At 41.7% G+C, this 27,117-nt stretch overlaps 1 protein-coding gene across 1 annotated transcript in view; it reads left to right on the top strand.

The window, feature by feature from the left end:
• The window catches only part of SLC6A1 (solute carrier family 6 member 1), a 733,048-nt gene that overhangs the window by 661,694 nt on the left and 44,237 nt on the right, over positions 1-27,117 (top strand). The window contains exons 13-14 of the mRNA XM_069643915.1: positions 4,028-4,128; positions 10,070-10,237. Of these exons, the coding sequence (XP_069500016.1) occupies positions 4,028-4,128; positions 10,070-10,237 (269 nt within the window). The remainder of the gene's footprint in view (positions 1-4,027; positions 4,129-10,069; positions 10,238-27,117) is intronic.

A 27,117-nucleotide genomic window follows, 5' to 3' on the forward strand; every position in this document is an offset into this window, starting at 1 on the left:
TTTCAAGAGCATTTTCCATACACAACCAAGAAAGTAACATAGTTGTTAAGCGTCTCTGATTGCAGCAGGGATTTCTTTGGCCCCAGCAATCTTCTTCAAACTTCTTTCAGACCCTATACCATGAAAATGAATAGAGCGCCAAAAGCGGTAATTAGCTGTAAAGGTGCACATTCAATCTAGAGCAGTACTCAATTTTTACTGTATTGGAATGTAATGGCTTATGTGTCTCAGATGTGCTCACCCAAGTGCTGTACAGATGAATTAAATGCATGCTAATATAAATATATATGGAAGGAATAGACACTTGACTTCAAGCTGTATTTTATTGTCACAGAACATCAAGAAGAAGGGCTTTTAAGGAAGAGCAGAAAGAGGGGAGAGTAGAATCAGAACATTCCGACAGAGGGTGGGCATTCAAATGTTTGAGGGTTGGAAGGGCAAAAGAGCAAAAGCGGTATTGAGCACATGAAGGACGTGGAACAACCACTAGAACAAGATAGGAAAACCTTAGTCTGTGGCTTGGAGAATACACATAAATGCCAAAAGAGAGATGAGTGATGCAAGTCCATGTATAGATTCAAACACAATGCATGAGGAGCAAAACGCAGGAGACACAGGGGTCCTCATTCTGAGGTAGGTGGTAAGGGATTACCGGCACCGGTAAGGACACCAGGCATTATAGAAGGGACCTGTTAAGGGACTTCAGAGCTAATAACGGTACAGCAAATTGCAGTACCGTTATTAGCTCCATCCCCATTCCCATTGTGCCCTATGGGGGCTTGAATGGGAATGGGGAATGGTTCCCAGAATGGGGACTTACCGGGTCCTCCAAGGTTGGAATGACCGGTAAATCCCTATTTCGGGAACCCGGACCCAGAATGCGGTAAGGGGGTAGCCATGGTGCTAATAGCACCATGGCTACCTCCTACCTCGTAATGAGGCCCAGGGAAAGAGGTCAGTGCAGAGCAGTGATGGGAGACATATTCGAACAGGGAGGGATAATAAAGAAAAGATTAACAGCAGAGTTCAAAATAGCCTGAAGAGGGGCAAGACCATATTCAGGTTGGCCAAATAAAAGTGTGAAACAATAATTAAATACAGAGAACACCAGTGTGAAAATACATGTTTTGGTATCAGAGCAAATCAGAAAATGACTCTTTTGTAGATATTATAATCCTGAAATTTCCAGGAACGAGCGAGAGAAGAAATTTGAATGGAAAAATAAAGTAAAGTTTCAAAAAGGAGACCAAGATTCTAGGCAAATGGATAGCGAGGAACAGATTGTGGGGAAAGAAAATGGAGGTAGGTAGATGAGGGGAGCTGGTGTGGAAAAAGAGCATCTTAGTTTTAGTAGCATTGTGTTTAATAGAGAATGTGTGAGCATCCACAGCTTAATGGCAGAAAGCCAGTTGAAAGAGAAGACAGAATATGCTACAAAATAGTGGCGAAAGAGAAGAGTGTCTGAGAATCTCCAGAGTAAAAATGAGAGTGAACCCCACATGAGAAATAACAGAGCGAGGGGCATGGTGTGACAGGGAGACTAAAAAACAGCCAAGGACTGAATCTTGTGCAACCTCAAAAAAAATAGTGAGAGAACCGGAGGAGTCCCTGGCCAACAAAACAAAGTAAAAATGATCAGAGAGGTAAGTGAAAACCAATTAAGAGCAGAATGAGAAGAGCACGGAGCCCACTGATCTGCTGTGAAAAGCAACAGCAGATCTGATGAGAAGAGAGGAATGTTTAGAAAGAGAAGAAGTAGTGGTGATATCTGTGACATCTCATGGATCCATTTCTCTGGAGGGATCAGACTGAAGCTCTATTGCAGTGCAGATAGACGAGAATGGAGTCAAGTTGAAAAGATAATGTTATGTCTAGGCAGCATCCTCAAGGAGTCTAGAGACAACAGGAAGAAAAAATAAATTAGGTAATTAGAATAAAGAGAGGGTTGAAGACATTATAATACAAATTTGAAAAATTGTGGTAAACTTCATGACGAGGTAAGATGTCAGCAAAAGAACAGAGTTAAAGTGAGAGATCAGATGGAGAAGAAAGGGAGAATATACAGAGAACAGAGGCTAATGGGGAGCGGGGGGATTATTTAAGCAGCAGTAGGGTTAGCATGTTGAAGCAGGTGACTGGGTGAATGAGGCTTCTGAGAGAGGAGTAAACAAGAGAAAGAGGGCAGATTGAAAGGGCAGGTATGTCATTGCAGGCCTTCATATCTAACTGCTGATGTTTGCTTCCCGCTATTCGGATCAAGAAAGGATCCTGTAAAGAAAATGTGTTTGGACGCATTGATTGATTACATTTTTCTACAGGTCTGGTGAGCGTCTGGTCTTATTCATGAGTTTTTTTTTATTGACCCACTAAAAATGAAACTAGATACGAAATGCGAATAGTGCATTAATGCCTAAGTAGGATTTCCATTCAGTCGCTCAGCCACATCCACTTTAGCGGTGTACATTTTAAAGGCTCAAACGTTTTAAAGTGGTTAGGATATGTATGTTTATTTGCATTGAGCAAGAAGGGGTTTCCGCGCTGCTGTTTAATATTGTTATGCTATATATTTAAGGCGGGAGGATAGCTCAGAGGCAACACGTGTGTCCTGAAAGCCAGACATGGCGGCAAAACAGTTTCGAATCTCGGTCCAGCTCTTAGAGACTGGTCTACGGTATTAATTAAACGTTTAATGAAATAACGTTATTAATTATGTGCCTTGTGAAAGATTAATTAAGCATACATGTAAAATTACATACACATTAGGGGCGAGAATTACAACAGGAGGAATGTTGTTTGATTGAAAGTAACTACCTTTGCTTAGAGATGTGTTTCTTTTAAATGCTGTTTGTTTTGTGATGTGTTTCTGATCTACAGATTAACTTTTGATTACATGCAAGATATTATTTATGTCGGTAATTGTATGAAGCCCGTCCTTTTAATTGGGTACATTTTGATTGTCTGATTGCCAGGTTTCTGGATAGTCTTGCCGCTTACACTACATGACCACGATGATAGATATACAAACACATCCCTCACTTCTTTCCATGTACTGTGCGGTCGCTCACATGTAGAGCTGATTGTTTTGACAGAGGAGCATTAGTTAGATCTTTCTTTTTATCTGCAATGACTAATGCCTTAAATGAGTATGTACTGCCAGGATGCCATAACAAAATTCCCTTGTCAAGACAAAATATACAAACGATTTTGACTTTCTTTCCGTCCGCCCTCTTTTATTGTTGGCACAGAAAAATATAGTTTGTTCTCTAAAAATCCTATACAATACATATTCCTAATTCAATGCAACATCAGATTTCTAATACCAGGGAAAATTAACCTTTACATTCTGGGTCATTTTGAAAAAAAAACGGAAATTCTATGCAGATGTCTGCTAACATTATCACTTACCTGTTGTTCGGTCCGCTGTGTGCAGTGTTTTACTTTTACAAAATGGAATGGGACAATACAGAGTAAAAACATGCGAAATTGCCGTTATTCTTTAATTATATGCTCTGTTTTGTGATACATGTAATTATAACCCCCCTCCCCCAATGACGTTTTGTAGATGAAATGTACAATGGATCATATGGTATCTGCTTGCTTTTAGCAGGTGCTAAAAACCGGCGGATTCCCGAGAAATCCATTCCTTGTACGTCTGCATGAAAATCTAATGCTGTCCAAAGCTTGTGCCCTTTGAAGTATGAGGAGGAAGTCACTGCGTAAATGTTATTTCTGTTGTTTGCTCTTTGTCTGCCTCAAAATGGCTGCAGAATTCCTTGGAGTGCAGAGGTAGGGTGTAAATGGCTAACATCTTTCTTTTACGTCTTATCTTTGCACTCTGGGGTTCTAGCAATGGTGTCTCTTTGTAAATATATTACGTTTTCTTAAATGCACCACTGCAATGTAGTGCATATCAGCCTTGTTTAAATCTTCTGTTCTCTTCGATATATAATGAATGGTTGTCTATGGATATACATGTACCACTCAGTATTTCCAGTTAATTATGTTCCCATGTCTATTTATTTACTAGGTGTAAACAGATTTTATGACAACATCGAGGAGATGGTTGGCTACAGGCCATGCATCTGGTGGAAACTGTGCTGGTCTTTCTTTACGCCTATCATTGTCGGGGTAAGCAACCTAATGGAAACACCATTTGGCTTGAAATAAGCCCTGAAACTGTTGGTATATCATTTTAACATGAGCTCTGTTGACCCCTACTTGAAGACATTCCTCTCCTAATAAGGATTCAGTCTTTTCAAATATTAAACAACTGCAGTTTCTCACACTGTGGAGGACTTCACAAAATATAAAAATTACATAATCCTCAAACCTTTACTTCCTGGGAATTCTAAGGAGGAGCCTTTTTAATTGATCGAGCACCGTTGACCTACCATAAAACACCAGGGAATGGACCAAATACATTGCTCCAATGATGGGCAATTCCTCATTAAGTTCTGCACAGAACAATGAAAATGAAAAATGTGGCTCGTGTACTCTTACTGCTGCCACTTACTGACTAAAAATCCCAATTTCTTACATTTTGTTTTTAATTCATGAAATGTATTCTTAGCTGCAAATATAATTTTTGACAATAGCACCTATTTCCTGATGTCAGCAACACCACACATGAGTATCCGGATACGTCATACTTTCTGATATTTGTGAAACCCCATTTACCTCCAATGTTTATATCAGGGATAACGTTTAAAACCTCTTGGAATGTGGAATTGTGTAAAAATGTAATTTGAAAAGGTCTCCTTTGAAATAGTTCCCTGCTGCTACCTGGAGTGAGATTATCGAAACTTTGCCCTTGTGTAAAAATGGAGCATATTCATATATCACCTATTGTACAACTTGTATACATACGAAATTGAGAAAACAGTTTTTGTCATATTCTGTATCATCTAAAACATGTTTTCATCAAGGCATAAACTATGCAGACTTTCCTTTTTCTTTACTGTGGTGTATAACATATCACAGAAGGTAGTAAACACATTTCTTTTTATGTTACACAGCAATTATTGAGCAAAAGACAGCCTCATTTATTTTTGCCATTGTGCAAGCATTTATAGATACTACAGGCTGTAGCAAAGCCCATTTGCTCCATTCCTCAATACCTAAGCAGCATAATTGTTGCTAAATGCATTTGCCAAATTCTTAGCACTAGTGCAAATGTTAGCTAATTCGACCCTCATATTAATTATGAGTTCTAAGCAGTAACCAGGGCAATTTTGATACACAGTCCTGAAATTCAATTGCAATGTGTGTTTCTTCAAATTAATCTCTTTTATGACTAATGACTCTTTAGATTAGGATTCTGACAAAATTACTAGTGCTCTGCGAATTACAGGGATGATGAGAGCTTAAAATGCCCATAAAATCCACACCACCAGCACTGATCCCAATAAAAATAGACATAGCCCAATATGTATACCTCCTTTGCCATTTGTGGTAATGTGGGCTGTGGACTGAGGGCAGTCTATACTGTTAGGAGGGGTGTGAAGAGACAAAGGTAGCAACTCAAACAGCAACAGTGCAAAGGTTCTAACATAAAATAAAGTCCAATAAAAGTTCTATACAAAAAATCTATTTTTAATAATAAAAACATGCAAATAACTAACCAGAAAGTACAAGCAGAAATCCACCTCTCTACAGCGAACACATGAAATACAGACAGCAGAATAGTATGGCATTATAGGTACTAAAGCCGATTGCCCTGCTAGCTCCTGTGCCCTGAGGGGAGGTTACCCTTTCTCCCATGGAATCAAAAGAAGGCAGCACCCTGGCTATTGTCTCACATGGAGCAGTGGAAACAGCCAGGCGAGCCATAAGTATACATTTCCGTGACATCACTGATCTGGCCTCACAGAGTTTACACTTGCATGATATTGAATTGGGGTTGCATTACTAATTATGCAATTTTATATATCACAATACCGTTTACAGAAATGGCTTATTCTTACCTTGCCACCAGATTCAATAATTTTACTTCAGAGGTGCAGAATTTGAAATGCTAACTCTGGCTGCCATGACTTTGGGTTTCAGCAGCTGTCAGGCATACTCTTGTGACCTTTGTATATTCTCTGTACCACTGGAAAGCAGGAGCTTGGGTGTAATGAAACTAGTGCAGCAAAGTCACAAGCATGAACTGTGTTTTTGGCATGGCACTTTATGAAAGGGAGCCTGATTAGCCCGCTCCCCTTTTAGAAAATGAATTACTTATATCTTTTTATATTAATAAAAAGCAAAAAGGTTACAGTTTTCTCACACTCGCCAGATGGCACTCTGTCATGTGATCCCTAGCCAAAACGGTTGAGAACTACCCTTAACGATAGGCTCACCCCAAAGGTGATAATGCCTACAAAGTCCATTTGCAGTGGAATGTTTCAACCCAGATTCATTCTGGATGTTCATGGTCAGTCCCTGTTGGGACATGGCACAAATGCAGCAATTTGCGTTGAGGTGGTTTGAAGGTGCAGACTCCTGACATGTTCATTTGGCGTTTGTGTCCACAAATTGATGTCTTCCAATGGTCAGAAGCAGTCATATCAATGGCTTCTGCTGGCTTTAGTCAGTGTTTACAATGGAGAGTTAAATGATGTCCAGCAGAACGAGTTGACTCTTCTGTCAGGTATGGTCTCCCCTTGTTTCAAAGAAGTTACTTTGTAGTAATTTACTTTGTTACAAGCTCTTCAAATTACTTCGATCTTGGTCCATGTATTTGAGGTTTAAGGGTTAAAAGGGCAGATTTGGGCGCATAAGGTAGGGTTTGTGGTGAAGGGAGGAATGGGGGCCACTTCAAACAATAAAATTAAAAATAAATTTAAAAAATGAAATAAAGTAAATGACCACAAAATAATTTACTTTGTTATAATAACTTAGTACCGTCGGGTATGCGGTTCAGGATGCTAGAGACATTCTGCACCAATTGTTCGATCCAGTGTCTGGATGGCTCAAAGTACAGCAAGCAGTTAGCAATCCAATAGAGTGCCAAATGTAGTACAGCAGATTCTGTTTCATTTCTAAGGCATCAAATGCATGGCTCGAAGATGTTTCAACATGGCTAAATAGCATTCGTCCTGCTCCTGGGCTTCATGAGTGCTATAAAACCCAATCAAGGCCCTCTAAGTCAAGATGAGGCCTTCTTGCTCTGCACTCCCACTTGATGAAGCTTGGTGGCACCTGCAGGAGTTCTTCCCTCTCCAGTGAGGAATCTTTTTCCAGTGCAGCTGTCAGGGTGGCAGGCCTGACCAACAGCAGCTCACCCCCTTTGTTCCCAACAGATGGTTAGGGGACAGAGGTCTCCTCTGTCTTCTATCTTCACCTCATTGTTGGATAACTTAGTAATAGAATGCAATCCCAATAGAGATCCAGTGAATTCTTCTTCTCATTTTGAAAGCCCAAAGATAATACAAGGAAGGCGATGGAATATCCTTTCCTTATAAAGACAAATGTGTACTGTGATTGGACAAACTCAAGCTAATGTGAGGGGGTTCACTTCTTATTGCTGTAACAAGTGAAACTTGCCTTGTTACATCATACCCAGAGTGACTTGTCCTGAGGAAGTGGAGTGGACAATAAGAGAGAGAACCCAAATGTAAAAGCAAAGTAGAAGAGCACCATTTCATGTCCACCTCTCCCTCCCGGACTACTCTAACTATGCCCCTTTCCTATGCCTGCTGACTTCAAAGGCCCTCATCAGTGCAGCACCCTTGTTTGAGGCTGCCCTGATGTGAGGCTTTGCTATGTGAGTGCCCCTTTGAAGCTGCGTTTCCAGAAGATCTCCTGGTGAGTTCCCTGTGCTCTGAGGAGTGTAGCCTCCTACTCCAGGCAATCAAAGGAAGACAGCATCCTGACTATTGTCTCACCTGATTCCACCAGTGGAGACAGCTAGGGAACCTATTAATGTACATCCCCTTCCTTGAAATCAGTGACCTGGGCTCACAGGATGGACACATGCATGATATCAAATTTGAGTGGGTTCAATAATTGTTACCATTCATAACCAGTGATGGACCATTCTTAGCGATTGGGCTGCCTCCAAACTGATAAGGCAGCAATGATTATATTTTAATCTGGAGGTAAAGACATTAGAGTGCTTCATCTGGCACCGATGACAATATGTCACAGCAGGTGAAGGGGATACTCATGTGAACTTTGAATCTGCCCTATGCCACTGGAGAGGAGTTACTGCTGATATCAGGAGTGGGGTGCAGCAAAGATCCATGGATGCACTATGTTTTGGCATCATGAAAAAAGATTTGGCAATCAGGCTCCTCTTCTAGAATCAGAATAACATGCTTACCTTTATAATAATGAACATCAAAATACCTACGACTTTCATACACTCACCAAGAAGGCATTCTGTCACAAGGACCAGGCATGCATACTCACTATTTTATTGGCCTTTTAAGTGTAGTCACATGATCATGCCTGTGAAGTCATCTACTTCCCTCACACGGACTACCAGTTACTGGCTCAAGTGACTATCTTTTTTTGCAGTGCATTGAGGGAGGGCTTCATCTCCAAAATTCCCATGAGAATCCTCCACACCTTCCCAATATGGCACAGCAACTTGCCTTCAACATTATTGATGATGGGAGTCTGAATTTAGAACATTTCCTTTAAAGCTGGCTTCCAGAGGAAGGGAAAGAAACACGCTTCACTGTCACAACTGTGAATTACATAGAAGTAAAGTAATATGGATAAAAATGTACTACTTATATATATATTTTTTTCCCAAAGGCTGTGCAGATAACTTGTTTTAAATACAATTATCATTGTGCAGTACAGATATGAAAACAGTCAAAACCATGTGTTTTCATAGTGACATTATTGCCATGAAATGTATAGATATTGCCAACATATGAACGTTATGTGCACGATGTACGTGATACACATTGGTTATGCCAACTATGCCTATCAAATTTCAAGCTTCTCCTACAATTTACTAGGTGTTGCCAGCTCATGTGCTTCCATATGGGCACAAGCTGCCAGATTCTGCTACCGCATGACCAAGATTTCAAAGTATATACCACGTATTTCTATCAATTGCCCAGTAGTCATATCATATTGAGTTATTCTCATCAAATGAACGGGGCTCACATCATAAGATTACTATTGCCATCAAATTCCAGGTTTTCAAACAATATCCCAGGAATGTACCCCTTTAAATGCCACATGCTAAAATTCATATGCAAAGTATTGGCACCAAATACCAGCAACTCATATAATTCTCTAGATACTCACTTAAACACCTGGTATGGGCCACACATCTGAAATCAGATTTTAGATACTCACATGACATGCTAGGTGTCATTCAGGAGCAGTCACCTACAAGCTGTGAATCCTTCTTCACATGCCATTTCTCCTTAGCTGTACTCTAATGCAATAGTTTTGGCTTATAGAGGCACCTAATAACCAAAACAAAAAGGAGGCATTGTATGCTGCTTCCCTCAGCCCTTCCTTCACCTTCGCGTCCTTGAGTGGCAGGGTCCAGAGCGAAAGAAAAGAAAATGTTCCTATCCTAACACAAACACATTTTGTATTAGTGTACTTGGTGTCTCTGTGTATTTATCTGTTGATCAGTGGGTATGACCATGATGCTTTAAGTCAAACCTGGTGCCCAATTAAGCTGCCTTACACTGTGTGTGACACTTTCTCTTTTTCGTTAGATATAAGGGCCCAAAATCAGTGTACACACAGCTTTCGGCAATAAGACATGGCCAGGCGGCTATTTTTTTAGTAATTAAATATATTTTTATAATATGTCTCCTGAATTAGTTCGGTAAACATTATGATTTTAGACCTTAATTCAAACTTTAGAAGTGAAATCTCTGTGTTATATTCAAAGAACAATTTGCACTAACATATTAAGTGCTTTTTGTCGCTTATTCACCCTAACTCCAGTGCGAAAAAGGGAAGCATTCTTAATTAAATTCTGTTCATCGTTATGATATATTCAAAAGTATTAAAATGTACATTTAATAAACGTTTTCGGAATGTATTGAATAAACAAGTGTGCTATGGTGAAGACGATGCATTATTTATTCTATACCTTTGCTTTTAGGGAGTGTTCATTTTCAGTGCTGTCCAAATGACTCCTCTTAAAATGGGAAGCTACACATTTCCATCTTGGGGCCAAGGTGTTGGCTGGTTCATGGCCCTGTCTTCTATGGTGCTTATTCCAGGATATATGGCATATATGTTCTTAACGTTAAAAGGCACATTTAAACAGGTACGTAATCTAAATATGTTCACAAGCAAGGGCAATGTTTTGGTGGACTAACAAAATTATTGTTGGGGTAGTATAATTTCTGAAAGGAAACTGACACGTGTATTCCATGCCTTATCACATTCCTCATTTAAATGAAGGTGTGGTCTTGACTCTTTCCTGTCTGTGGTCAAGTTCTCTTCTTCTCCCAGGGATAGACATAATGTTCTTTGGTGATAAAGTGCAAGTAGTTGATAAAATCAATACATGTATGTGTTAATATATTCACAGTTTTAGCAATTCCATTTTTTTAAATGCCTATGTTCTTAGAAAATAAGTTCATTCTGTTTTTAAAAATACTATCTTTGAGAATTGGTATTTCTTTCTTTTTTCAAATTGCTGGGTTCTTTACTCTTTAAAACGCTCATTTTTGGCAAATTGCTTTTAGAATATTTGATTTGTAAAATCGCACATTTGTGGTGACATTTATTGATTAACTTTAAAAAAAATAAGTTTTCTTTGGGATATGTGAAAATAATGCCAAAAAGGAGTAGTTTGAAACGCATCTATAATGCTACACACTTGCATTCATTTTTCATATTATCATTTGCCCTAGTCCATATCTACTGCTACAAGAGGCGAAGCAGTAGTCAGCTGCCCCTATTGGTTTTGATTTTGACTCAGATGGGGTACCAAAGTGCCACCAGATACAACTCAAATGAATGGCAAGGAATGTAGCATGTAGAAAATGCTGCAGGCACATAAATACAGTGCTTTGTTTGTATATCACCGACTTCCTCCTTCTCCTGCATTTTAAATGCGAAAGACCAGCACTGACTGGGGATACCGTCAACTATAATGTCAACCGCTGAACATACTAGACACTGTCCCAACACAATGCTAACATTTTTCAAAACCTTTATCAATTTTTTTTAATTGATTAATCACATTTCTCTTATCTAGTGAATGTCATTATATTACCAAGGCTTGTGTTGTCTCATATATTCTCAGTTAAACACCGATTACACACATTCATATTCGTATTGGGTTAGTATACAAAACCAGAAAACATGGCTTGATTCTTAGACCACAGGTTTGCATATTACCCAATAATCAAAATTAACAGAAGTTCACTTGGTGTATGAACATCTACAGGCAGAGTTTCTAAACAAGAAAAGGCATCATCAGAATGCTCTTATTCGATCTTCTGATCACACACAGTATGTTATTCATTGTGATGTTAACTACAATGTCCACTTAAAGGTCACTAGGCCTTATACTGTTGTGTCTCTGCTTATTTGTTGTTATTGGTAATCTCTGTAGGATATATTATTGCCCAGTAACCCAAATTCTGTGAATCACAGGATTGAAACTGTTGTTGTTGTGTCGACGCACTGCGTTTCAGCCTAAATATCAAAAGGTACACCCCATGCTGGGTGGACTTCCTTTGTCAATTTTGCACAGGCCTTCGTCAGGACAAAAATATCTTTGTGGTTACAAACAATCTTCGGTCTTCTAACCCCAGACTTCTTTCAAATCAATCCACTCAACATTGAAAACAAATGTTAATGGCCACTTGTGAAGTTATTTTAAGGTTCTGATAGAGGAGGGAAATCAATGGCACCTTCAAAGAACAAACAAAACCCTGAAATAAAAAAGGCTTCACTGCAATTTGGACATGCCAGATCAAGGTCAAAATACACCACAGAGATATACAAACTGCTAAGTGATGGAGGAATAAATATAGTATTCCTCACCAAAACCAGGTTAACACAAAATTGCAAGGTAGTCGCACATTAATCCCCAACCAACCAACAACTTCAAATGGAAACAACAGAGAAGTAAAAAGAGGAGGAGGCCCCGCTGCTACATTCAACAGCATCCCCATTAAACATCACATACTGTGAATTACTCCTCCACTTAGCTGTAGACCACCAAAGCCAATCTTTCATTCATACTCATCAAGTGAGTGCTGAAATACAACCATCCTTTCATGGACACATGTGTAGACGCCATCACGAACATCACCATCAAATATCACAACCTAATCATACTAGGAGATTTAAATATCTGGTTTGAAAAAGAAAGCTCCAACTCACCTAAAGCACTGAGATATCAACTCCCATCAATTCATCTGAAGCGATTGGTAAAGGGAGCCACCCACATGACAGGGCATGCCCTATATACAATCTTTTGCAAAAGAAACGTGGTAACAACTGCACCCCAAATGCAGATTCTCGGGAATGACCTCATAATATCCTTCGGATCCATCCTCCAACATGAATACAAGCTAACATCCCAGAAATTCCTCCAATTCGGAAAATAAACTATAAATCCATAAGCACTGTGGACTTCAATACCAAATCATTGATCACTGTCTTGGATTCATCCAACATCAAAGAAAGAAATGCAACAATCCTAACATGGATCACAAAAAGCACTGGAAGATTTTCCATCTGATAAAAAGTTTACCCCCTTAATGAAGAAAACAATGGCGAGACGATTTACACCTCATCTCAGACCACTGAAGAAAACTAAAAGGAAACTAGATTAAGAATGGAGGAAAACCTGTAATCAGATGAAACAAATCACATGCCATAGACAGAAATGTCTCGACAAAACCAAAATCCTCAAAGAAACAAAGCTATGCTACACCAAACGTATCACAAATGCAAGCAACACCCTGAAAGAGATGTTCAGCATCAGCAATGAGCTAATTCACCCGACAACCTGCAACAACACATGTATACCCTCACAAAAACTAAGCAATGACCTTGCAAACCATGTGAAAAGCAAAATCACTAGCCTCACAGAAGTCATTACGAGCATGCTCTAAAACAACAACAACACTCCTAACCAGCCAACCCTGTACTAGACTATCCTCACCCAAAGAACACCTGGAGAATATTTCTGCAACCTCTTTAACTATTCACTAGCAACAGGAAAAGTACCACAAAGCTTCAAATCACATTCATCAAAACATTAATTAAAGTCCGCCCAGAAACACAGAAGACCCTACCAACTATGGACCAATATAAAACCTGCCAGGCAAAACTTCCAGAGATCTATGTATACTAACAAATCCTGGAATATGTAGAAAACAATCAGATGCTAGACAAGGTAAAATATTTAAGATCCACAGGAGGAACAGAAAAGCATTACTATCCATATGGGATGATCTAAAAATGGTTTATGATCATTGCATCGAATTATTACCATTGACAGACCATTCCATCTAAATAAGCATCGAACAAAAATTGCATCAACTGCATGTTTTTAATGGGGAATTTCCCCCCAAAACCCTCATGTTTTACCCTTTAAAGCCCATTAAAATTAAACTAAACCCTTTACCTTTAAAAAACATGCATTCAATGCTTTTTTATGCAATTTTTAGATGGAAAGGCATTTGATGCTATTGCTTTCAATGCAATGACCAGATACCTCTAAAAAAACCACCACAAACTGCAGACACTCTGCAACACCCAAATCAAACCAACACACTGCGGAAAACGAAACCACAAACACACAAACTACCCCATACACTCATACATCAAAACACTGCCTGCTGCTTTCCAACCAAAGGCAAACCAAGCACACAGTGACTGGTTTTTCATAACTGAAGCTGCCCACAGCACAACAAAGCTTGCACATTCTGTCTCGATCCCACTAACTAAACCTCCCGAGTCCTCCTTTTCCAGATCCACCAGCACGCCTGGAGACCTTGAAAATGGCAGAAGTGCACAGTACAAATAACAAAATATAACATATAGGGCCTCATTACACGGTAGGCGGAGGACCAAGGTGCTATTAGCACCTTGGTCCATGCCGGTAAAATACCAGCACCGCCTTGGTGGAAAGGGGAATTACCACCCTATTCCAAGGTTGGCGGGGCGGTAATTCCCCCTTCCCCCATTGCCCTTCCCCATTCCCATTTTTGCCCCATAGGGCTCTATGGGAATGGGGAAGGCGCTAATTACGGTGCCGCAAATTGCGGTACCGTAATTAGCACCCTGGTCCCTTTGCGGGTTGGTTTTTAACGCCTGCTAAACAGCAGGCGTTAAAGTACCTTCCCGCATAGGGACCTCGTAGTAAGGGGGTAAGGGTTAACGGTCACCGGTACCATTACCGGTGACCGTTAACCCTTACCGCCTTCCGCGTAATGATGCCCATAGTGTTGCCACCCACAAGCATATACCTTAGAAATGGTGACTACACCAACAACACCACAACCCATTATTGGGGTATTAAAGGCAGGAGTTAACAGTTGAAGAGACCCTCTGTTCATATGGTACTATACCGTGGTATATGTAGACATACTCCGCATATCATGGTAGTATTATGGTACTTGGGAGTGCACATTAACTGTGTCTGCCAAACCCAATTGACTTTGCCAATGCCTGCCTTTATTGGATTTTCATTTGACTGATTGTGAAGGATAGCGAATTGTCTATAAAAAACCGTGCTGATGATGAGATACCAGCAACACCAAAATAATTATTTTCTTGGGTTTGGCGAGATCCGAGTTGGAACCCCTGTTCTCTTGAAATTATCTTAGAAAAAGTGGAATGTATGTATATGAATGTGAGATTAATAAAGTGCAAACCTAGCTGGGAAGCCATGGGCCACTGTATAAGGGGGGCAAGTCATATGGCTATAATTAAGGTGCAGGGGTGGCACGGAAGCTGGGATGGGTATGGGGAGCTTGAGAGGAGAGGCATTTCCGAGAGGCAGAAATATCAATGAGTGGAGCAATCAGCAACAGCTGAGTGGTTCTTTGAAGAGTAGGGTACTCAGGTCCTGTACCAACAACCCATAGCACAAGATCATATTAGATAACGAACGACCTATTCAAATGAAAGTGCATGCACCTTTAATATATTTATCGGCTATGGCTTAATTTTGAACATTATAGTTCGCATCTCCCTTGTTAAACTGAGACGTCTATTTGCCTTCGGTGCATTCCCTTGCGTCAGTAGATGAGTCCGAATTTCACATTTACCACAACCTCTGTCTCTTTTCCTTTGCATATTATTTTGTCGAGAGACGTAAGATGTCATCATAGTGTATTCAAAGGGAGATGAGCAGTTCAACAGAACTCAATAGAATTCAACAGAAATCAACAGAAATGTACTGGAAGACTCATTCAGATTCCACTTTATGAGTCCGGCGGTAGCCGTGCCGGAAAAACTGGCAGGCTGCTGCCGGACCCGTAATACCATTCCGCCTCTGTGATTGCCAGAATCACTGGGGCATTACAACCCCGGTGATCCGGTAATTCCAGAGGCGGAATTCTGTAAATCCCCAGTCCCATGGAGTCCAACAGGACTCCATGTGGATGGGGAACATGGAAACACTGGTTCCGTCTATGACAGAGCCGGTGTTTCCATGTCCGCCTGCAGGCGGGTGGTGTTACTCCTCCCGCCTGCAGGACTCTGAATCAGCCGGTCCAGAAACAACGGTCACCGTTGTTTCCAGACCGGCAGAGTCGTAATGAAGCCCATTGACGTTTTATGTGATCTAGAGACAATTACATGTCATTTATATTGTATTTGCATCTGTCTATGAACTGCAGGCTGTGCACAAGTGGTAGATAACTGTACAGACAATTGTTAAGTATGTTTTAGGAGGCCAGGGTATTGCAATAACATCTATTCTAAATATTGCAACTGATGAAAAGAGGGCTTGGCATAATTCTGTCTGGAAATAGTTCAGGATTTGTAAGAAAATGGATTTATAAAGAAAAGGGTATCATAGGACGAGTGACCTTGCAAGGAAAGGGATGGTGGTTCAAAGACTGGTGATGTGCCCTCTTATCATTCATTGAGCGCAACATGGGCCAGCGGACAGTGGCGTCGCCAGGAATCAAATTTAGGAGGGGGCCAAAGACAAAAGTAGGGGGGACACAGACAAAAGTAAGGGGAGAACATGGTCACTGCTCGTTTTAGGTAGAGGGTAGAAGGGGGGCACAGGAATACACAGGGGGGGCGGCCCCCCAGGCCTCCCTAGCGACACCACTGCCAGGGGAGGAGGCTATCAGCGCCCTGCACTGTCTCATGTACAACTTTATAGAAGGCGTTAGGGAAATATCACATGACTCCACTGCATTTATTTCCCTTAATGGGCGCTCGAAATCTGCCCCTGCAGAGAAACAAACGTCCCTTCACCATTCCCTCAACCTGTCTATCCCAGACAAAGTCCATTTTGCAGAATGATGATTCCCACCTACAGTCTGATTCAGAGCAGGAAGGTGGAGACGAGAAGGGAGGCTGCTGTTCCGTGACCTGCACAGCGTTTTCCTGTGGAGAGAGAAGATATCCCTGTCACTGCTGAAGGTTGGTAAAATTTCAAAGGTGTCTGTGTGTGTGTCTGAGAGAGACTGTTTATGTGCGAGTGTTGAAAAGGTCACTCAATGTCTGATTTGTGTGTGTGTGTGTGTGAATGCTTGAGTTGAACCAGGTGATTAATTCCGTGTGGGGGTGGGCGGACGCGCGGGCGCGCGTGTGTGTGTGCGTGTGCGCTGCCTGATGAGTTAACATAGCGAGTGGCTGAGAAGGGGCTATATATTACTGCCATCATGGCCAAAGCAACTGAGTGTTGTTACATGGAGTGTGTGGGAGCAATTAGTCCACCCATTATGGACATGTTTTCTGTTATGGAATTTGTACTGCCATGATAGGAAAAGCCAACTCAATGAGGTTTCATTTGTAGGAGTGGAGGCGTGACTACTTTGGGGCAGCCTGTAAGGACATTCTAGTACAGTGCTTGACATGCTTTACTCACATTGTGGGGCTCCGTTCTTGAAGCAGCCGATCAGGGACATAATTATATGATCTGTACATTTTATTTCTCTTCGACCTTAAATATGGTTGACCACAGAACCTTGACAAAAAGAAATGTTTGTTCATCCAAGGAACCAATACTTGGCTATCTTCCTTTAAGGACTGAAAGGGTTTTCCCTCGTTCATACAGTTCAGTAATTTCTGATGTCCCATACCAATAACTTCGGGTTTACCGATCTCAACCAAACTATTTTCTCAACCCAACTATTTAATCTCTGTATTACTACTTTTTTTTAACATCAATCTCGCATATAAAATGAGATATGAGTCATATAGTCATGACACACAACTGATTTTAAAAATGTAAAATTACATTGCCACAGCTTGACTGCCTCAATTCCTGCCTTTCTTCCATCTAGGATTGGATGAACCAAAACTGAAATTCCTATTTTCGACCCTCTTTGTAGCTAATGAATAGTCTGACAGGAGTGACTGTTACAGTCAGGAATCTAGGGGTCCTCCCTTTCTTCTTTTAGATGCTAACAGGTCCACCAAACTAGGATAACCTGCTTCTATTATATGAAAGCTCTCAAACATATTCTTCCCTTTCTCCCCATGGAGGATCAAGCAGTGAATGCTGCTGAAAGTTATGATAAACCCATGGTTGAATTACTGTAAGGCCACATTTGCAGGGCTCCCAGAGTCTTCAAGCAAAAAAGCTGCAAGCAATTCAGAATGCAACTAAGAGACTTTCGCTATGTTTTAGGAAACCCGATTTCATGTCATTCGGGGTATTGTGTTTAAGTGGCTTAATGACACATATACATTCGATTTAAGACAATGGGCCTCATTACGCGGTAGGAGTTAGCCTTGTTGCTATCAGCACCATGGCTACCCCTTACCGCATACCGGGTCCGGGTTCTCAGAATGGCTACTTACCGGGTCATTCCAACCTTGGAGGACCCGGTAAGTCCCCATTCTGAGAACCATTCCCCATTCCCATTTGATCCCCCATGAGGCTCAATGGGAATGGGGAAGTAGCTAATAACGGTACCGCAATTTGCAGAACCGTTATTAGCTCTGAAGTCTCTTAGTGGGTCCCGTCCTTAACACCTGGTCAGACCAGGCGTTAAGGAAGAGACCCGCTAAGGGACCTCGGAATATGGAGGTAAGGGATTAATGGCACCGGCACCCTTACAGGTGCCGGTAATCCCTTCCCTCCTACCGCGTAATGAGGCCCAATGTGCTTCATTCTGAGTTGTAAATTAAGTATTTTACAGGCAGACTTGTTTAATGTTGCAACCTCTCAGTCCCATGCATTATCATGGATTACGAGTGCTGGTCGCGTGGCGTAAATCACTATTTTATTAATTCATGGGGATGTTTGGTGGATTTATTGCAGGCGATAACACCACCAATATTTGTAAAGGGGAGAAATTCCTGAGGCATCATGCTGCAGGTAAGTCAGCTACTTTGTGGTGAACCTGCAAATTCGACAGTGTGGTAAGAATTGTGATAATTCTGTGACTGCCAACAAATGGTAACAACAGAAGTATCAAAATGTATTTACCACATCACCAAACTCATAATGCGGCCCATATTTGTATGACCATGATGCTTTAAGTCAAACATGGTGTCCAATTAAGCTGACTTACGCTGTGTGTGACACTTGCTCTTTTTCATTAGATGTAAGGGCCCAAAATCAGTGTACACACAGCTTTCGGCAATAAGACATGGCCGGGCGGCTATTTTTTTAGTAATTTTTTAGTCAAGCTTGATTATCTCCAATGCTTAATCAGTTGCTTTAAACCATCCTCCACATGTTCTTACATTAACCAATGGCCACCCTTCAAAATCCTACTGTGTTTTCCATTGCGGTTTGGGGTCCGAAAGAGCGAAGCACGTTACTTGCAAGTATGTTGCAGACATTTTGTCATCATCAATTTTGAAAGTTAACATATTCTTTTTTCGGACTTTTTTCTCTAGTAAATGTTGCTTGGTTCTATTACCTAAGGTCTTTGCAAAGATGAACAGTGCTTAGAGGCAATTCCATTACACCGTGTGTGCTATAAAAGTGGTCCCACTGCCTCTCATTATGAGCAAAACCAATAGGAGGAATGTTCCTATGTGCAGTGCAGGCCTACGTTGATGCAACCAGTATGGGCATAGCATTTATACTGGCATTATGAACAAAGCACACTTAATGAGTTGTATCTATGTGGTGGGGGACATTGGTGCAGTCACATACATGCCAATATGCCTGTTCCAGTCAGGAGATGTTACCCTACTTGCCATTTTAGCTTTGCATTCTAGGACATCTAGTCCTGGACTTCCCCATTACAAACCGAGGACTACAACCCTCACAGTGTAACGTTAAAACCAGGACTGGACTAGCATCTCCCAGATAGAAAAATGGGATGTTGGCATGTATGTAGCCAATATGTAATGTCTTACAGTAGCATGACATTTGTACTGGAAGTATGGGGTAAGCCAACATGATTTGTGTTCTTGGTGCAGCCATTATTGACATTTTATTGTGGGCATAGCATATCTATTTTATTTGGGGGAGCTACATGATTTCAGTCAGACATGTTTTCCTACAGTGGCATGGCATTTTCATTGGAATTATAGTCCAAGCCAACACATTTAGGCTTCTTTTTTATGTACAATGGCCTATTTTGGTGTAGCCCGTATGGATTTGTTTTCTGGCAGTGGCATTGCATTTTTAGTGGTGCTTATATGACAAGTTGATTTCTCCCCCACAAGAGTACAAGGATGAGTAGAGGCTATAGCGTCTACTCAGCCCTCACACTTCTACAAACCAAGAGCCAATACAATCATAAAGATAAAACAGGCACAGTTAAGAGATATAGCTCCACTTATTGTAGTAGTCTAGACCAAGTGAAGGCTATACTCTCAAGAGGGGTGGGAATGTGATTCAGTAGCAACCCAAACAGTGAAGTATAACAGTCCAAAATAAAGCAATGCCCAATCAAGGTGCTATAATAATATATACTTTAATTGAAAACACCATATGCAATAATAACCAACTAGGAAATACTCCACAAAACCTACCCATCAGGAAAGAACACAGAATAAGCAAAGATATCAAGATGCAGCCCCCTGGGTCATGATTCGCGGATGAAGAGCGAGCAAAAGCCACATTGTTCTTTAAATGCATATGTTCTTGGATGCAAAAAGGATAAAAGTGACCTAGCCAGTCTCTAGGGCCCGGAAATTGACCATAGTGGCAGTAAACAGTCAATAGTAGCTTTGTACAGTTCTTGGCAGTTTGACAGCATCAAATCAGGCTTCACGCTGTTGTGTGAGAGGTTAGAGCTGAGTTTGGGTGCAGCGAGTTATGTTGGTCGGGGCGGCGAGCTGGCATTGAGCTGGGGAAAATCTGGGGTTTAGGGCAGATTCAAAGGTGGTATTTAAGCAATGGAGGTTGGAGACTCCACTATCAGTACGAGGTCAAGATGATGCGAGTCAGGGTTGTAACCTTTGGGAAGAGTTGTCAGGCGATCCTCCTGTGTTTCCAGTCCAGGGTCGGTGATGGATTGAAGTAGTTTTTTAATTTATTTTTTATTTTTATTAATTTATAGTGTTATAGCCACATTTAAAACATCAAAAAAGAAAGAAACAATTAATGACTTATAACACTTGTCCATAAGAATGACATAACATTCTCAACGAAACAAAGAGAGAAACAAGAAAGAAAAAACAGAAAAGAAAAAAGATGAATGAGAGGAAAAAAAAACACGATCTTAAATATCAACATACATTCATGTGCATAGAGAAAATTAAAAAATATAAAACAACAACACAGATATAGATAAAAAAATCATCAGGTCACAGGCAAAAGGACACTGCAACATTCTTCAGGTCTTAATCACTGTCTTGTTTTCCGAGGTTAACCTGGGACCCCCAGTTCCAGGGACCTAACAACGGCAACAACTTCAAAAGTCAAAAGAGTTTCATTCCAATCTATCCCAAAAAATGTCTGAGTTAAGCCTCCTTACATCATGGACACATTTCTGGAATCTTGCCACTCTTAAGGCCCAAGTACCTGAGCATTCTGTTAAAAGATTGTAGAGCTACTGGGTTGCATTGTCATCACATCTATCACAAATATCAGTAGGGAACTTCTCTCTAGTTCTTATTGAAAGGATTTCCAGCATAGCCAATAAATTAAGTCTAAATCTTAGATATTGGGGCATGAGAGACATCAGTTTGTCTGTTCTTGTGTGTGAGGCAGAGATCTTTACAAGCCTCATTTTGACCATTGTCCATATCCAGTCCACTCTTTGCATACATACTTTGACTTTCATTGGATTGAGGATCAGTAGTTCCATTGGACATTCTGATTTAAGCAAAGTTTCCTGGCACTTTGAGCCTAGATTATTGAGGAGCCCATTTCCTCCTTTTTGCAATAAGAGTGTCACATCCTCATATAATGACCCTTTAGGCGGTTCCAAGATTAGTCTCGGCATGGATACCCATTTCCACTCCATCAAAGACCTAAGGCAAATCAATCCGAGTTCAAACCTTAGACATACAATGGGCACAAAATGGCAGGTTCAGAGTTCTTTTCCAAAGTTTGGCCTCTATTCTATCCCAAACTATCTTGAATGATAGGGGGTTAGAATCTAGGCCAAACTAAATAATCAGAGCCACTTTACCTATATAGAAGCTCACCAGGGGTTGAATTGAGAATTTGCAAAATCTTTGGTGGATTCTTTTAACCTGTGACCCTATATTGAAGACCTTGAGGTCAATGGTTGCAAGAAGATGGCCCATGGTGGGAAAGGCTTGAATGACTGCTCCCAAGTATGTAATTTCAGACACTATTTCAATTGGGAGTTTCTCCAAGTCCCAAAGGTAAGGTTTAAATACATTCCTAGGATGCCTGAAAACAAGGACCCTAGATATATAAGAATTGATTTTTAAATCATTACATTTTCCGTAATCTGCCAATGCTGAAAGTAGACGTTGGAGCCCAACTTGAGAGTGGTCAAAGACCACTACGTCATCAGCATATGCCAACCAGTTTATTTGAGTGTCTCCTATTTTTTGGAGTAATTAGTCCTTTATCTTGCAACCATAGACCCAGGTCAGACATAAAAAGAATAAAGAGAAGAGGGGCAATCAGACACCCCTGGCGGACTGTTAGGCTGAAATTATATGCAGTACCCTTTGGGAACACCACACACAATTAGGACTACAAGTGACAGTACAAATTCACCTTTGGTACAAGCCTGTACTACACAGTAAAGTGGTAGCGATGGCTGAGCAGCCAGACTTACGTCAAGAGTAAAGTGAGCCGTATCAATAGTTACACAAAGGACAGCAATTACTATGATTCAAACAAACACTGACTCATGGTTTCTGAGTAAAAGAATATACATTTATTTACACATTAGTTATTAAACATTTCACTATTATCAAGCAGTCAAACAAATCACACTCTTAATACACTACACCACACCCAATAGATTCTGGACAAGTTAAGCTCAAAATGAAGTGTGAGCAAACTGGCACTCCAGTAATTTAAAAGGGCGGGAAAGACAAAGTTAGACAAAAGTTGAGCAGCAGCAACAAGTAAATAAGCAGGCCAATCTAGAAAAAGTAACTACAGTGAGGGAATCAAATGAAGAGGCCAAGGCCAAAATCAATGGACCAAAGTCTTTGCAGAGGATCACACAGTTCAGGGTAGTTTGCGGTTAAGTGTTTGCTAAGAGTTCAGAACAAAGTTGGTCGGACGAAAAGTTGCTTTAAAGAATAGAGAAGGACAAGCCCTCCGATTGGCAAAAGATTTCACACACTTTCACGAAGGCTGGACGAAATTAACAACCGTGTTAGTAGAGTACCTTTAGAGCAGAAGAATGCTGTAGCTGAGGCAGACGTTCCTGGCAGGTCCTGCAAGCTCACGGTTCCTGAAGCGACTGTCGGACTGACAAGATGGAGGAAGACTGGAGGGTCCTGCCCAGTGAAGAAACCAGCAACATAGCAAAACGACAAATAAAAGATGCGCTCCTTAAAACCCAAGCAGGGTCTGTTCCTCCTGGCTATCCGGTTCACTGAAGCTGTGAACAGCAAAGTCGACCAGAGGAGGGAGACCTGGCTTGCAGTTTGGTGAACTGGTTGTTCCCATCAGCTCAAGGCGAGAAGATTCCATGCAGATCTTCCCTGTCGTCGAAGTATGGAGATTCAGACCCACAGCAGGGCTTCACCGGGAGGTTCAGTTGTGGTAGAGGTCCTCTTCTGTCAGCTTCTCTTCGGTTCTCTTTGATCCAGTGGCGACTCTGCCTTCTCAGTCCCAGAGACCTGCTTTTTATGCAGTTTTCCCCCATTCACAGAGCCTGGTTGTCAATCACACAGCAGGGTGGCTGTCCCGCCGGGACAGTCACCACAGCCAATCATACCAGAGTGTGACATGGGTCTCCAAGGAGACCCTGTGCAGGGAGTCTCAAACCCCTCCCTCACATCCTGTCCCCCTCAGACATTCAGGCGCATATGGAGGGCTTCTATGCAGGTGCCTGTGAAAGGCCGGCGAACAAAGGAACCAAACCTGGTTTGGCACGCAGAGTAAAACACAAGAAAGACTTTTACAAAAAGAAATGGCGAATAAACCCAGCGGGAACCGTATAAAAGTAAATATGGTCCAGCGGGTTTAAGTTTGAGGCTACCAAGATAGCCTAAACAATACCAAGGCTAGTTAAAATAACCGCGGTAGGAAAAATAGGGTAGTTACCACTGCCACCAGCCAAATCTTATTGAAAAGGGAATGAAACTATGTTCCATGAGAAACAGACAAAAAGGGATACATATTAACCCTTTGCAGAACTCTATGAAAGATAGTTTGTACTGTGTCTGTGAGTTTAAAAAGACTAATAAAGTCAATGGCAACTTTACATGTTCTGGGAGACAGAGTCAGTCTCAGAAAATGGAGTCTGAGTCGGGAAGTCTAAAAGACAACCCTGTGTCACTGCACTGAAGGTGCTGTGTAACACACAGTAAAAAGGTGATGCCTATGGAGTAGGTGAGGCTCCACAGTCTATGAACACAAACATGTTAAACACACACAGCAAAACACATATAAGAGTGGGAAAAAAGGCTCACACTCTTACCAGGTGAAAAAAATAAATCCTAGAAATCAAGCAAAACTGCTGAGGGACTAAGTAGGTAAGGGAAATTAACCAATTTGGGAGAATTCTCCCTAACACAGACTCCTCGCTCAATCTATATAGGGCCTGCCAGTGCACCCTATCTAGACAGCCTGACTTGCATTAATGAAAATAGATAGTAGGTTTGGCGGAACCCCCCAGGTGCTCAACTTTTTCCATAGAAGATTTCTGTTAATAGTGTCGAACACCTATGAGAGGTCAATCTATGCTCCAAAAAGGGGGGAGCCAACCTTCATGCAAGATTGGGCACTTAGACAACTTAACACCAACCCATTAAGGGATGTAGAGAGGCCTCGTCTAATGGCAGTTTGATTTTTGGGTATGATACCTTTCAACTCCATCTCATCCAAAATAAGGCCAGGAAAGATTTTACTACCTGCATCTAATAACAATGTAGGGTGATAATTAGCAGCCGCTAAGTGGTCCCCCTTTTTATAAATAGGAATTACAGTAGACGATTTCCAAGAGTCTGGTAATTCCTTGGACCGCAAGATATTAACAAAGAGGGATTTTAGCACCCTTGCCCAAAAGACCGGATTCCTTTTTAGAATGGAATTGCTCAATCCATTGGGACCAGCCGCTCTTGAAGTAGACAATCTCTTAATCAGGTTTTCAATCTTCTCCCAAGAAAAGCATAGGGACCACCTACACTGCACCTCAGTCTTAAGGACCAGAGTATCTGATGATCGATATACCTCAGAGAAGTGCTTAGTCCATACGTGTTCTTGTAGTACGGATTCCTGATTATCGACAGATTGAGTATTCAAGGAGCCCACCAGTGCCCAAAAATGTCTGGAGTTTCTTAGGGATAGAGCACTTAACATCTTTTCACCGTCGTGTTGCTATATTAGGTGCCTATGTGAACGTATCCAATTCCTATACTGATTATTCAGGGTCCTTAGTTGATCTTCAAGGTGCTTTTTGTCATACCCCCCTTTCTTAATTTGGCCCTAAATTGATGTGTAAGCCTCTTCTGTTCTTGGATTTGATGGTCATATGAGTGCTTATGTGCCACCTGTTTTTGGTGGGCCAAGATGATTTGCAGACTTAGGTCCCATTAATTGAGATTATTATTAAAGTCGAACCCCCTTCTCAAATTTCCTCAAGCGATTACCTGCAGAATTTATACAAAGATCACGAAAGTGATCAGATGGACTATTGAAGGCAAGCGTCCCCACACAGCACGATCCGCCCCGCAATGAGAGACAATAAAGGACTCTCCCAAGATGGGAATAAGGCCAAGACAGAGTGCGGGTGAGCGTAAATGGGAGTTTATCAATCAGAATAGGGCATGCAAAGGACTCTGCAAACTCCGAGAGCGCTCTGTCTGACAATAGCAAAGACAGGCGTATATATTTACAAAAAACGTCATAAGAACCTACACACTATAGGGGGCACAAGTTCATGGGGATTGGGTGGCGATGACTAACTATAGGTGCTGCTGTGATGTGGTTGGCTTTGGCTGGAAGACGTCACTGGGCAGCCTCGTGGGTTGGGCTGGGCCTGGCAGGGTGGCAGAGTTCATCCAGGCGGTGTTGTGGGGCCATCGCGTCCAGTGGCAGAGATGAATGTCTCCTCCTGACTTATTAGCCCTATGTCATGCACACCGCAGTCATTCGAGCATTTTTAGCAGTATCTTCTTCAGTAAATCTTACAATAGGTTATACAACAGGTTAATGCAACACAGGAGGAATGCACCTTGTGAGGGGACTGGAGGTAATATGTCAGGGCATGGTTACCAGTGTCCTGTTGACCGGGGCCATAGGTCGAGGGGCTAAGCTTCAGGGCCTGGCACGGGCGGTGCATGTCTTCCTGCCTTGTTAGAAGTTGTTATGGATGTTCCGCTGTATGTTGTCAAAGTGTTGGGTGTCTTTATTGCACAGGGCCATAAGTCTGAGGTGGTCCGGTGGGTTGTGAGGTTTACGAGGGGGCGCGTGCGTTCAGGCAGAGGTTTACTGCTGTGCTGTAAATAATGCAGGTGGCGGGTGGTGGCCTTGGGTGCTACAGAGGGGGTTACAAGTCTTTCAAGCGGCTCCAGCCTAGTTGGGGGAGGTAACGCAGCGCGGCGCGGTTTCTGCTCTCATGCCTTGGCAGCCCTCGCTGGGTGGGAGGGGGAATGACCTTGCACATATTTCACAAAGGTATCTCCCTCGTGTGTTGCCGGTTTAGGTAAAGACATCACAAACATTTGAACATTCTATAATACTTGTTCGAAACACTACAGAACATGCATTTAAACTTTGCTGGATGTGTCTTGATTATAACCAGTCTGAGTACCTTGTTTATACATTTATGTTTTAACACGTACAGTATTTAGTTATATGCATATATATTTACAGTAAGTGAGGTAGAGTTAGGGTTGGTGGAGGACATAGAAAGTAACCCGCCACTTGTGCGTGATGGTGGTGGCGCATGTGGGGCCTAGACATGCACCTTCTCATGCATTCTTCACATGGGCCCTTTGGATGGTTTACATTCGTTTTCTTGTGTCCTCTAGCAGCATTAGTTCAGTTATGGCACGGGCCCCATGGGGTGTGCGTTTTGCAGTCATACATGTATTCGTGGTGTGTGCCGTTATTATTAGTACCCAACTGCAATGGTATATGCTCACCATCGTTCGTATCATGGGGGCATGATCTCTTGTAATCATACATCCTACAGGCTTTTTGTAATATAAGTGGTTTTATACAATATTAATATACAAAGATTGTCGGGCCTGTAACGACCATTTTACTGTTCATTTCATTTTGCCTAGGCCTGCGGGCCGGGTCATGCTGGAGCGATGATACGATACACTGCGGGAGGTGAACTGTTACAATGTTAGGCTATTACGCTAGCTCATGTCCGTCTTGTTCGTGGGAACGTGCTCGCAGCGGATCTACCAGGGTGCTGCGGCAACAAGGATGACTGAAACCCTCCAAGGGTGGGGGCCGCGCTA

The sequence above is a fragment of the Ambystoma mexicanum genome, chromosome 2p (assembly GCF_040938575.1).
Source record: "Ambystoma mexicanum isolate Mex_15411 chromosome 2p, UKY_AmexF1_1, whole genome shotgun sequence".
Lineage (NCBI taxonomy): Eukaryota > Metazoa > Chordata > Amphibia > Caudata > Ambystomatidae > Ambystoma > Ambystoma mexicanum.